A 13,732-nucleotide genomic window follows, 5' to 3' on the forward strand; every position below is an offset into this window, starting at 1 on the left:
AATATAGTGTAACAAATACTTACAGGATTATGATGAAGAATAAATGAGCTGATATATGTAAAATTGCTTAGAAGAATGCCAGGCACATAGGAAATAAATAACTGGTAGCCATTATTATTATTTCATCTTAATCATAATTATGATGGATGGAGTAGCAGCTCCTTAACAATCTTGCTTTAGTGGAGGTTTGTTGTTTGCTATCAAAGCATTTCACTACTGGGATTGTCTAATGAAATAGTCCTATTGTCGAACTGTAGAAAGAGTACAACATGATAGCTTGAAAAGTGCCTGGAAAGTTCATGCTTCACCCCAGATCTTTTACCATGTATATAACCTAACCTCCCCCAAGTGCTTTCATTTCTTTAGGTTTTAGTTGCTAAGTTGTGTCTGACTCTGCGACCGCGTGGACTTTAGCCTGCCAGCCTCCTCTGTCCATGGAATTCTCCAGGCAAGAATACTGGAATGGGTAGCCTATCCCTTTTCCAGCAGATCTTTCCAACCTAGGAATTGAACCAAGGTCTCCTGCATTGCAGGCGGATTCTTTACCAACTGAGCTATCAGGAAGCCCCACATTCCTTCTTCCTTAATGTTTTCATCTGTAAAATGGATCTGGTAATATACCATAAGCTATTATAGGGATTATTATAAGTATTAAAAGAGTTGATACATGTAAAAACACCTAGAACAGAACTTGACAGATATTAGGTACTGTGTGAGCTCAGTCACTCAATCTTGTCCGACTCTTTGCAACCCCATAGACTGCAGCCCAATAGGATCCTCTGTCCATGGGATTTCCCAGGCAAGAATACTGGAGTGGATTGCCATTTCCTACTCCAGGGGATTTTCTGACCCAGAGATTGAACCCACATCTCCTGCGTATCCTGCATTGGCAGGCTGATTCTTTACCACTGAGTTACCTGGGAAGCTCATGTTAGGTACTATGTAGATATTAACTGTTACAATTTTCAGTATGGCTAATTTTTTTTAGCGCCTTAACCTATAGAGTTGGACTGAATAGATGAAGAAATCTATATTCATAACCTAAAAATGCAAAGATTTTTTCATCGGTTGTTTGATTTCTCTTACAATGAAAAGGAAGTGAAAGTGAAAGTAAAGTTGCTCCGTTGTGTCCGACTCTTTGCGACCCCATGGACACCAGGCTCCTCTGTCCATGGGATTTTCTAGGCAAGAGTACAGGAGTGGGTTGCCATTTCCTTCTCCAGAGAATCTTCCCAACCCAGGGATTGAACCCAGGTCTCCCGCATTGTAGACAGACACTTTACCGTCTGAGCCACCAGGGAAGTTCTCTTACAATACATGCTATTAAATGTCTTCTTTCAAGGTTTTAACCATCTATTAAAATGGGGTTTTGATTCAAAAAAGAGATGAACTTCCCTGATGGCTCAGATGGTAAAGAATCTGCCTGCAGTGCAAGAGACTCAGGTTTGATTCCTGAGTCAGGAAGATCCCTTGGAGAAGGAAATGGCAACCCACTCCAGTATTCTTGCCTGGAGAATTCCATGGACAGAGGAGCCTTGTGGGTTACAGTCCATGGGGTTGAAAAGAGGTGGACACAACTTGAGCACGCATGCACACATTGAAACATATATGTTACCATATGTAAAATATAAAAGAAAAAAGGAAAAAAATGCCTTATATAACTTATATAATCTTATAAAATTTGTGATGGGATTTCATCCATATTTGCAGCTAAGAGAAGCTCTCCTATCAATAGTCAAAGTCAGACCTGTGAATCACCAAATCAAGACACAAGACACCGAGAGGTGAGTATATTATAACCATGAGAAGAAAGGTGAATACTCTTTGAACATAGCAAGGTTTGAAGGGTAGGATTTGACCAGTGCTTTTTCTCAGTAGCTAGCATATAACACTTAATAAATGTTAGTTATCATTATTCATTCCACATTAAAGTATCTTGTTCTCAATTACTGAATCTCCTAATATTTGCTAGGCAACCCTGATATAAGTAAAATAATACTATAGCGGGTGTGGAGGAGGAAGTAGAGAGGAGGCTTAAGATACAGTCCCACCCCTAAAGGAAACTAAAGACAAATCCACATAAAACAGAAGATGTGTCATAAAGCAGAATATAATTTAATGTAAATTCACCATGCACTACTTGATTCAGAAAAGAAAGAAATGAAAGCCAGAGTAGTTCAAAGTCACATAGAAATGTATACCATCATTAATTTAATAGGTGTTAGATGACCTGCTTTCTCTTTCAGTTCAACATGTGGAAAACACAATTTACTGTTATCCATCAAAATTGAATCCTCTTTCCAACTCATGCATTATTTCCAGGATTATTATTATTATCCATTATCATCATCCTTTTTACCCTCAAAACTAAAAATGTTAACATCTTAGTATGTCTCCTGTAGAGCAATTGCTAAGTATAGACATTGTGATTTATATGCTATGTTTCGTCTATTCTCAGATGTAAATTTTTTTCACTTTTAACACATTTGAAATATAGTGTATTTTTCATGATCTTTAGCCTCTTACAATCTCTCTGCCTGGTAGAAATCTTGATGTGATTGTCATTCTTATGCAGCAAAATGTGATCATTTTAGCATCTATGTTTGCAGAATCATAGTCAGTGGCTTAGGAGAATGTCAGAGGGGATAGTGGAACACTCTTTTAAGAAATAACACTCTTGATGGAGCGTAAGTTATTCTATGGGAAAAATATATATCAACAGCTCTGAGTTGAAATTTATAAATGTGAAAACATTTTAGGAATACCTACACCAATTTATTTCACTTATATTTTCCTTTTTACATATACATGGAATGTATTTATACTTCTCAAGAGGCTCAGTGGTAAAGAATCCACCTGCCAATGCTGGATATACAGGAGATGTAGATTCGATCCCTGGGTTGTGAAGATACCTTGGAGAAGGAAATGGTAACCCACTCCAGTATTCTTGCCTGGAAAATTCCATGGACAGAGGAGCCTGGTTGATTACAGTCTGTAGGGTCACAAAGAGTCACACAAAAACTGAGCATGCACGTGCATGGGGTGGGTATATAATCAAAAGATCTGCATAAATAAGGCTAAGTAGACCTTTTTAATAACTATAAAATAAACAGTCCTCACTACTAAGAACTTAACAGAATTTTTTTTAAGATCATACATAAAATAATGATGTCATAACTGAAGACATCTTAGATACAGTGAAATACATAAATTCAACATTTCAGTCTTTTTAATCCTCTCCATTTGATTTCTTGCTGAGTTATATTGTTTGCTTTTCATTCTGTTGCTCAGATGTGCACTGCTATCTTCTAAATCTAGGTCTTCCTATGTAGATTGCAGCTGGAACCACGTGATTGGATTTTCTACCTCTAGCCTCTCCTGCTTCATATAAATATAGTTCATAAAGCCTGATTAATCTTCCTAATGCATCATTTATTTATTAGTTCATCATTCCACAGAGGCTCATTATATACAAGGCACTGTTCTTTTATTGCATCCTTTCCTCCTTAGGTGCCTTTAGTGGGTCCCCTCACCTTAAGACCAAACTCCTCCTCCTGGTTCTCTATGCCTTCCACCACCTAGCATCATCCTTCTTAGGTGACCTCCATTATTCCTTCAGTTAGTAAAGGGTTGCTCCCAGGATATAGGGCTTGCAACATTAGCCTCTGAGGCTTTGCTCAGACAGTTCCCTTATGCTGGATTGCTCTCTTTCCTCCCTTTACCTATCTAAATTGTATCTTTCCTTTAGGGACCTATTTAGACCTTGACTCCCCATGAACTCTTATCTAATTGCTTTAACCTGCACTGTCCAATATGACAGCCACCAGGTCCATTTGGCTACTGAGCACTTGAAATATGACTATTTGAATTGATCGAATAGTCTAAACTGGTGTTAAGTGTAAAATGTACACCATATTTTGAAGAAAATGTAAATATCTTAGTAATATTTATATTGATGATGAATTGAAATTAAAATTTTGGATTAAATAGAATATAGAGTTAAAATTTTAATTTTGCCTATTTCATTTTATTTTAAAAATAAGATATGTGTCTCCTACTTGTGGCTTGCATTGTACTCCTATTGGAAATGATGCTATAATCTTTGTTTATCTGTTTTAAAACTTAGCTGTAAGTTCTTGATTTCAAGGCCAGATTCATCTAATATGTTTTTATCTCCAAAACATCTAACATGAAACATACATAGTATGTTCTTGCTAAAGGATTCTTTGATCACATTCAGAAGACTTATTTTATCAAATTTCTAGCTGTATTCTATTCTCTCTATGCATCATGGTTGAACAATACTTTCTTATTTTACATATGAAAATACAACAGAAGTTGTAAGGGGTTAAAATACTATGATCAGTTTTTGTGGGTCTATCTTTTAGCAAATAAATGTATCTGTAATACTGATGGGAAAATATCTCACATTGGGCAGAATTACATTTATTAGATAAATGTAATTAAAGGAAGCTACCCTGTCAATAAAGTGAAATGAATTTGTGGTTACAAGTAAAGGTTATTGTGTTCATTTGGGGAGAATGTCTTACATCTCCCCTCTGATGAATGATGAAAAAATCTGAACCTTGTGCTTTCATTTTCATGTTTTGACTTTGATTTGATTAGCTGTTTTTCACTTACCCTTGTTTTCTGCCTCATGCCTCTATTCCATTCACCTCGGTACTGACATATCTTTGATGAATTATTAGTTTGCAGCTCTTCTTCTGTAGATACGGGATATGGAGGTGAAAAGAAAGAGAAAAGAATCAAGGGCAAAATGAAATAAAGGACATAAAAGTACTTTGCCTAAAAGACTTTTAATGATACAGGGGCTCTTTAGAAGCCTGTTTCTATTCCTTCTTAGACAAAGGCAAAATCCCTTTGTCTATGACATACTTATGCTGCAAATTTTTTTTAATTTAAAAAACAATTTATGTACAATAATATGATAATTCTAGAAGATATTCCTGAAGGGAAAAAAAAAAAACAAAAACAAAAAACACTAATCTACTGTCTCTAACCCCGAAAGGGACTCCAGGTGGTCTGTGAAACATTCCAGTCAGATTCCATCTCACCCAAGGCCACCATTTCAGGCTGCCACCGAGGAAACTCCCTTGATGGAAGTCTGTCTTCCCAAACTTCCCAGGAAAGAGGACCATCGCACTCCAGGTACATGACTGCAATATGATGGACAAAAATGTATTTCCAGATCCTCAAAACTAAATATGAATTTCCAGCTACTCTGTCTCTTAAAATGTGTAAATGTATGATATTTGTATACATATTCTGGGTCAGAGTATAATTACGTGAATACGTCTAGAAATAGCTGTATGTATTCTTAAAAAGCTCGTTTAAACATTCAGGCGTGGTAAGACATGATTTAATGAGATGTCTGAAATTGAATTTTAAGTATTTAAAAGTGGAAGCTCAAATGATGCTACCAAAAGATTATGTTGCAGGAATGTGAAGGGATCTGCTTTAATGTATAAAAATACTTCATACTAGCAGATCGTTGTATTAAGAACGGGTGCCTCTAAAGTACGCACAGGGAATTTGGGAATCTATTCTTTGTGAACATTCCAAAGCTGCCTCTGTTAGCTGGTGTCATAGTGAATTTGCTTACCAATGCCTTCTCTAGGACAAACATTAGTCCACTTCTTCCTGCTCTCTGATGAAATTAAGGAAACCTGGATTCATGAGGTTTGCCTTTGTGCCCATCTATAAACTCCACCTAACAGGGGAGGAAACCGTTTGTATATACCTGTTTTCAAATAAGGTTACTGTCTAATGGATAGTGTTTTAAAAGGTGGTATGTTTAAAATAGCTTTATTAAAGTATAATTTATATACCATAATATTCACCCTTTTAAGTCTACAATTTAATGGTTTTTAACAAATTTCCAAAATTCTGCAACTATCAATACACTTCAATTTCAGAACACCTCTATAACCCCCCAAATATCCCCTGTGTCCATTTCAGTCACTCCCGTTCCCACACCCTGATCTAGATGATCTCTTAACATGCTTTTTGTCTGTATATGGTTGCAATTCTGGATACTCCAAACAAGTGGAATCATACCATGTGTGGTCTTTTAAAAGCATTTGACTTCTTTCCTTTAGCATGGTGTTTTAGATCATTGCATATGTCAATAGTTCATTCTTCTTTATTGCTGTAATATAGCCATACAACAATATGCTGTCATTTGGATGTACTACATTTTGTTTACTCATGCATCAGTTGATGGATGTTTGGGTTGTTTATAACTTTTTGTCTATTGTGAATAATACTTTGATGAACATGCATATATAAATTTTTGGATGAGCATGTTTTTAATTCTGTTGGATAGATACCTGGGAATGAAATTGCTGGGTTGTATGGTAAATTTAATTTTTTTTTTTGAGAACTACCAAACTGTTTTGCAAAATGGCTATACCATTTTACCTTCCCACCAGAAATGTCTAGGGGTTCATTTCTCTCTATATCTTTGACAGGATATGTTATTTTTGTTTTATTATAGCCTTTCCAGTGGGTGTGATGTGGGATCTGACTATGGTTTTAATTTATATTTTCCTGGTGAGCAATGATGTTAAGTATATTTTGATGTCTTTATAAGCTATTTGAGTATCTTCTTAGGTGAAATATCTATTTAAACATTTTGCCCAAGTTTTCACTGGGTCATTTGTCCTCTTATTATTGAATTGTAAGAGTTTTTATGTATTCTGAATACATATTCAGAATGTCCTTATACCTCTCCCCACCCTGGAAAAAGATCCATAGATATTTCCTCTCAGTATTAACTTGCCTTTTTGTTCTAAAATGATCTACCTTCTTCTGGCTCCAGACAGATAGAAGAGAGTAAATGCATAAATAAATTATTTTCAGTTTATCTAAGGATAAGAAGGCAAATAAGGACGGAGTGGGCTCTTTCTCTTAGAGATCTAAATAATATGCAGGAGATGGCCTCAGGAAGATCTGGGAAGAGCAATCCAGGCAGAGGGAACAAGCCTAAAGGCTTTGAAGTGGAAATAAGTTCAGTGTATTCCAGGAATGGAAGGAAGGCCAGTGTGACCAGGGGCTATTGATGAGTAAGTGGACAAGGTGAGGGAATCAAGCCAGAGAGACCATAAGGGGTCAGATCACAGAGCAGCCAGGAGGCCATGGTAAGAAATTTGAATTTTGTTCCAGGTGTGATGAAAAGTCATTAGAGCTGTTTGAGCAGTAGAGTGTAATGTCACTGAATTATACCTCTTAAAATCACTCCAGATGGTTTATGAGAATAGACTTGGGAAGAAAAGCAGACACAGAGATTAGTTAGGAGACACTTTCCATGGTCCAGGTGGGAGAAGAGGTGGCTTGGTTAGGGTAGAGGTAGTAAGGGTAGAAAGGCTAAGATGAGGCTGAAATTGGGACATATTTAAAATAGAGCTGCAATGACTAGATGTGAAGAGTGAGAAAAAGAAAAGAGTCAAGCATAACTTAAGTTTATGGCTTGAATAACTCTGTGAGTAGTTATTAAATTTATGGCATGAGGAAGGCTGAGAAAAATCATATATGAAAGTATTCTGAACCTGCTTCCTTCCACCTGTGTCTGTGGCCCCCACCATATTATCCAAGCCACGCATCACCTCCTGCCTAGAGTCCTGCAACAGCATGCTTGTTAGTCTCCTCTTATTTGCTCTGGTAACTGCCCAATAAAGGATATACAGAGTCATGAAAAAACTTAATCATGCCACTCCCATACTTTAACTTTTTCAATGGCTGCCCACTGCTATCAAGATACAATTCAAAATCTTTGAAATACCCCTCAAAGCTCCACATTATCTGGCTGTTATCAAGTTCTCCTGTCTGACATCAGGCGATTACTCACATCCTATCACTAGGCTCCAGTGTCTTTTGAGTTCTTCGCATGCAATATATTTCCTCTTAGCTCTGAGATTTGGAGTATGTTATTCCATCTGCTTGGATGGTTCTTCCATCTCTCTTTACTTAACCAGCTCCTCCTTCTTCAAGACTCGATTTAAATATTATTTCCTTACTTCCTAGAGAAGCTTTGGCAAATTTTAAATCTGATCACAGAACTCCTGTGTTCTCTTACAGTACAACTGGCAACCATAATTCAAAGACCTGTGTTGTCTAATAGATTAGTTGTCTCCTTCACTAGACTGTAAAATGCATGAGCAGAGAGACCAGATCTCTTTTATTCATTGCTCTATCTCTAGTGCCTGGCACATGGCCTTAATGATGGGCACTGAATAAGTACATAAATTTCATCTTCACAGTAGCCACACGAAGAAGACACTGTGCTTATTTTAAAGATGAGGAACCGAAGCATGGAGAGATTAAATGATTCATTCAAAGACGCACAGCTAGAAGGCAGAAGATCTAGATTTGAGCTCAGTCTAGACAGTTCCATGGTCTACACTCTTCACTACTCTTCCACAAGAAGACAGGTATTTAGACGGAGCACAGAGGTTCCTATAGAAACCTACCCATCTTCTTAATTATGTTTTTATGGAAGCCTCTTTTCTTTTTGATCCCTCATTAAATTAAAGGAGGAAGTGTTGTGGCTATTTGCCGTAATTGGTCATTTTGGGGAACAAATGCTTAACATCACTTTCCTCTGACCCCTCCCAATAGACCTGAAACTTAGTCCATATTTGGTTCTGACCTAATCGGCTCTTTCAGCACTTTAACCCCCATCGCCACTCTGTCCTTCCTGTCACTTCCTCCTCTTCTTTTGCACGTTATACTGGTTTCTTTTCCCTTACATTTCAAGCTGAATCTTTGTAGACTTTTCCTTTGGCTTCTCCTCCATGGCCCTCTTCTTGCTGTTGGTGTTTCCCTCTCCTCCCACATTCTCCCTCTGAGTAGTCTTATTTGCTGCCATAGTTTCAGTCACTCACTATATGTTGCTGACCCTCAAACCTTTACATCTTACCTAGACAACTCTTTAAAGCTCCAAACCCATGTAATCAAGAGACTGATAGAAAGCTCTTCCTGTTCCTTCCAGGTACCTCAAACTCTGTCTAAATCCAAATGTATTCTCCTGCCTCCTGTATTTCAGTAGATGGTACCACTATCAACCCAGACATTCTAGTCAATAATGTGAGGTTTATTCCCTTCCAAGACTTTTACATTCTGCCTTCTTAATCTCTCTCAAATCCTCTCCTCCTCCCCAACCTTACAGTAACTGACTTAGTTCAGATCCCTATCATTTCTTATTTGGATTTCTGCAGGTGACCCTAATGGTATCTCTATATTCAGTGTTGCCTCCTTTTAATCCATTACCTATATAATGTTACAAAAGTAATTTAAAATGCATATCTTATCATTTGATTCCCTTGTTAATAAATCCTCAGTGGCCATAGTTTTTAGGATACATTTCAAATTCCTTAGTCATCATACCTAAGTCTTCATGATCATTCATGTCCAAGCTCACCTTTCTCAATTTTTCACTTCACATTTCTTTTTCCATGCTTATTTTCAATACCAAAATCTGCATTAGCTAACAACTGCAATACAAGAAGTTACCAAAATTTCTTAGCAGCTTAAAATGAAAGACATTTATTATCTCAAACAGTTTCTGAGGATCACAAATCCAGAATTTAGCTAAGCGGTTAGCTAGATGACTGTGGCTCAGGGTCTCTCAATGACAAGCCAGATCTGCAGTTATCTGAAGACCTGAATGGGCTGGAGAGTCTGCTTTCAAGGTGATTCATCTAGCTGTTGACCAAAGGGTTTAGTTCTTCAATACCAGGGCTTCTCAAAAGAGCTTCTGATGACATGGCAACTGGCTTCCCCCAAAACACATTATCCAAGAAAGTGCGTTAGGAACCAAGATGGAAGCTTCACTGTCTATTATAGCCTAATCTCCAGATGGAATCTTCAGTGTCTTTTGTAACCTAATTATCAAGGTTCAGTTCAGTTCAGTTCAGTCGCTCAGTCGTGTCCTACTCTTTGCGACCCCATGAATCGCAGCACGCCAGGCCTCCCTGTCCATCACCATCTCCTGGAGTTTACTCAGACTCACGTCCATCGAGTCAGTGATGCCATCCAGCCATCTCATCCTCTGTCTCCCCTTCTCCTCCTGCCCCCAATCCCTCCCAGCATCAGAGTCTTTTCCAATGAGTCAGCTCTTCGCATGAGGTGGCCAAAGTACTGGAGCTTCAGCTTTAGCATCCAGTTACCAAGGTAAATGCCATCGATTCTTCTATATTCTGTATCACACCAACCAATCCTAGTGTAGTGTGAGAGGACATTGCACAAGGTTATGAATATTAGGAGGCAGGTATTGAGGGCTATTTTGGAGGCTAATTTCAATAAACAATAATGATAACAATGTAACCATCATTTTATGTATATAGAGATATATATAGATGACTGTATGTCTATTTTTATTATGTTATTAAGTATCTTCATATTCCTTCTTCACTAATTCTGTTATACATTTTCTAAGAAGTTTAATTTAAATGTTATTTCTTACCTCAAATATAATACTGTGCTTCTGCCTGACTTTAAAAAATTGTGAAACAATGTTAGGGTGAAATATTGAGGTCATAAAATACCCAGGAACTTAAATTTCCTGCATAATTTTTCTCAACCATAGTAAGCATGGAAATTTGCAAATATAAATAGCAAATTATTTTCTTTCCTCTAATAAAATTGATTGTTAATTGCTTTATTTTGATTTGCATATAAAGACAAAGATAACAATGATGTTCAAAGTTACCTCTTTGTGAAAGGACATTGTTTTTTCCCATTTTTGAATACTGCCACACTCAATCCTCTCTCTATATATGCATTGTTTGGCATATTTATGTGTACACAGTACATAGCACACATAAACCTACATGTGCGAATTAGATATGAACTCAGTGGCACTTTAGAAAAATGAATTATGTCTTCTCTTTGCCTAGCTGCAGTGGCTGGTTGCCATGGAAATGATGCAGAAGGTAGACCTTTCAGGAAATGCTAATTCTTTTTTTGGGGGGATATGCTAATTCTAATGTGTCTTCATGGGAGGAGTTCATGTATTAATCAGGAATAAAGAGAACTTTAATAACAAAACAATGCAAATATGTTAGGAACAAAAGCTATCTGCTTTTATCAAAGAAATCCAATTCACCATCTCTTTTGTCCTGACCTTGACTGAACCAAACATCACTCTTTCTGGAACTCGGCAATCATAGAAGAGATAGCTCGTTTTTTAAAATTAATGTCAGGTTTCGTCTTTAATTACCATATGCATAGAGTTAATTTCTGCTTCATTAAGTACTGCATGGGGTCAGGACTAATTTCCACAGTTCTCTGCCTCCATAGATTATCTATTATTTCTAAAGTGTTTTCCTGCTTCAGATGCGCTCTACTAGCATCTCCCAACACTGATTAATAATAACTTGGTTTCCTTAAAAAATAGTTGCTTGGAAAATATACTAAGACAATTCCTATCTTTTTTTGATACCCTTTTTTGTCATAATGTGTTCTATGCATATCAAAGAAGTATATGCTAATTATGGAAAAAGTTTTAAGGTATCAAATTTTTTTTTTTTAATTGAAAATCATCCATGAGCTTATCAGGTAGATATAAACATTATCATTTTTTTGTATATATACTCCTCTTCATTACTTTTACGTATATTTTAGAATAAAACTGGTATTCATCCTTTCAGAAATTTTTCATTTTTTTCCTACAAAATAACTTATAGAATCATAGAATATTAAAGTTGGAAAGAACTCTTCTATCATATTATACAATGAGCTGCCTTCATATCATCTTTACTCACTTATGTAAGTTTCTTTCTCACATTTAATTAGGTAGATAGTTAATTAGTTAATTACAATAACTTTTATTGGTTACTTAGTGACAAGTTGATTGTCTGATAGTTCTGTCCAAAGTGAAAAATTGTTGTTGATTCTTGCCCTTTGTTGATTCTTCGCCCCAGTGTAACTCACACTTTAAGCCAAATAAACTAGTACTTGAGTAACATTTAAAATTGAGGTATTTCACGTTATAATCTTTGCTGTAGAATGACTTGTTAAGTTCATTCTTGTTTCGAATAGAATTTCTTTAAATATTAAGCAATTGAAATGTGAATTTACTTAGCAAATTTTGATTGCCTAAGTTACAGAATCATTTTTAGTCTCTGAGTGCAACTCTTTATCAGTGGGAGTTTTGCTGTTGTACATCTGATTGTCAGTTGACCTTATCTGTTAGAAAGTAGTTAATGACTATGAGAGTCAACTGTACATCAGTAATTACTTTCAGTCAAATAAGCTTTATGTGTAGACATAAATATAATCATCTGGCACCCTCAGGGAGACAAAACTGCCAACATATCATTCCAGTTAGTGCTTCCATGTAGGAATTGTTTTGGATGTTGACTTACAAGTACAAAAATCATGCATTATTTGTTTCTCTAGGGCAATTGCCCTCCAATCTTATTGAAATTATTTAAGAATTACCTGGAGAAATTAGGAGTATAGGATGAACAGATATAAACTACTATACTTAAAATAGATAAGCAACAAGGATTTATTGTGTAACACAGGGAATTCTATTCAACATCTTGTAATAATCTATAATAGAAAACTGAATCATTTTGCTATACACTTGAATCTAACATAATATTTTAAATCGAGTATATTTCAATGAGAATAAAAAAGATTACCTGGAGATATTATAAAGACTCCTACATCGCATTGCCAGCAATAGTGGCTTAGTAGTTTGGGATAAGACTTGGGAGTTTTGCATTTTTACCAACTTCCCTTCTCCCTATCCCCCTCTTTGAGGGGCAAAAGGACAGAACAGCTCTGGGGAACTCTGTGCAGAGTGATTAATAAGATCTGTGACCTTCCATGACAGCCCTAAGCAGATCTCTGGGAGGGAGGAGCTTGAGGAAGGAATCGGTGTCTTTTTTCCTTCCCACGTTCTGTGGGAGCCTCCTTCTGCAGAATTCATCCTGGAGCCAAAGGCATGGGAGCCTCCTGTACAGTCTATACAGACCAGTCTTAGGGAGAGTGGATGGGGTCAGGGAGCAGGGGTTGGAGGTAAATAAGAGATATACTGCCCCCCAAATTATATAATAAATATTTACATTATATATTTATATTTTATATATAATGTATATACAGAGTTGTATATAAAAATGTATGTATTATACAAGATTATATATAGTGTATATATGTATAGGCTTTCTGTATATATAAATAGTGGATTTTTAGTCCATATTGAGAAAGTTCAGGATCTTAGTTGGCTAAAATTCTCTAAAGAAACAGGGAAAAGTACACAACACTGAAGTGGTTTAGCTTCATGTATTTTCACAGGTGAGTACACTAGAGTAATCAGCAACCATTACAAGCACCCCAGTCTGATAAATCATGTAACACTTAATTCATGTTTGTTAAATGAATATACTACCAGCATTTATTTGCCCATTCTCCTTTGGCTGACTTTGAAAATGTTGTCTAGTTTTTTATTGTAACAAAATTGCTGCAATAAACATTCTTGTGCATGTCTTCCTGTGTACACAAGCAAGAGCTTTTCTAAGGTAGAATTTCTGTACCATAAGGTAGGGACTAAAGTTGACTGCTGCTGCTGCTGCTAAGTCACTTCAGTCGTGTCTGACTCTGTGACCACAGAGATGGCAGCCCACCAGACTGCCCCATCCCTGGGATTCTCCAGGCAAGAACTCTGGAGGGGGTTGCCATTTCCTTCTATCCTGCTGCTGCTGCT

General features: G+C 36.6%; 1 protein-coding gene across 23 annotated transcripts in view; it reads left to right on the forward strand.

Moving 5' to 3' along the window:
• The window catches only part of UNC80 (unc-80 homolog, NALCN channel complex subunit), a 215,816-nt gene that overhangs the window by 18,080 nt on the left and 184,004 nt on the right, over positions 1-13,732 (forward strand). For all 23 annotated transcript variants that reach the window (XM_042244174.2, XM_042244175.2, XM_027965136.3 and 20 more), the window contains exons 6-7: positions 1,711-1,784; positions 5,030-5,169. In XM_042244174.2, coding sequence (XP_042100108.1) covers positions 1,711-1,784; positions 5,030-5,169 — 214 coding nt within the window. The remainder of the gene's footprint in view (positions 1-1,710; positions 1,785-5,029; positions 5,170-13,732) is intronic.

The sequence above is a fragment of the Ovis aries genome, chromosome 2 (assembly GCF_016772045.2).
Source record: "Ovis aries strain OAR_USU_Benz2616 breed Rambouillet chromosome 2, ARS-UI_Ramb_v3.0, whole genome shotgun sequence".
Classification (NCBI taxonomy): Eukaryota; Metazoa; Chordata; class Mammalia; order Artiodactyla; family Bovidae; genus Ovis; species Ovis aries.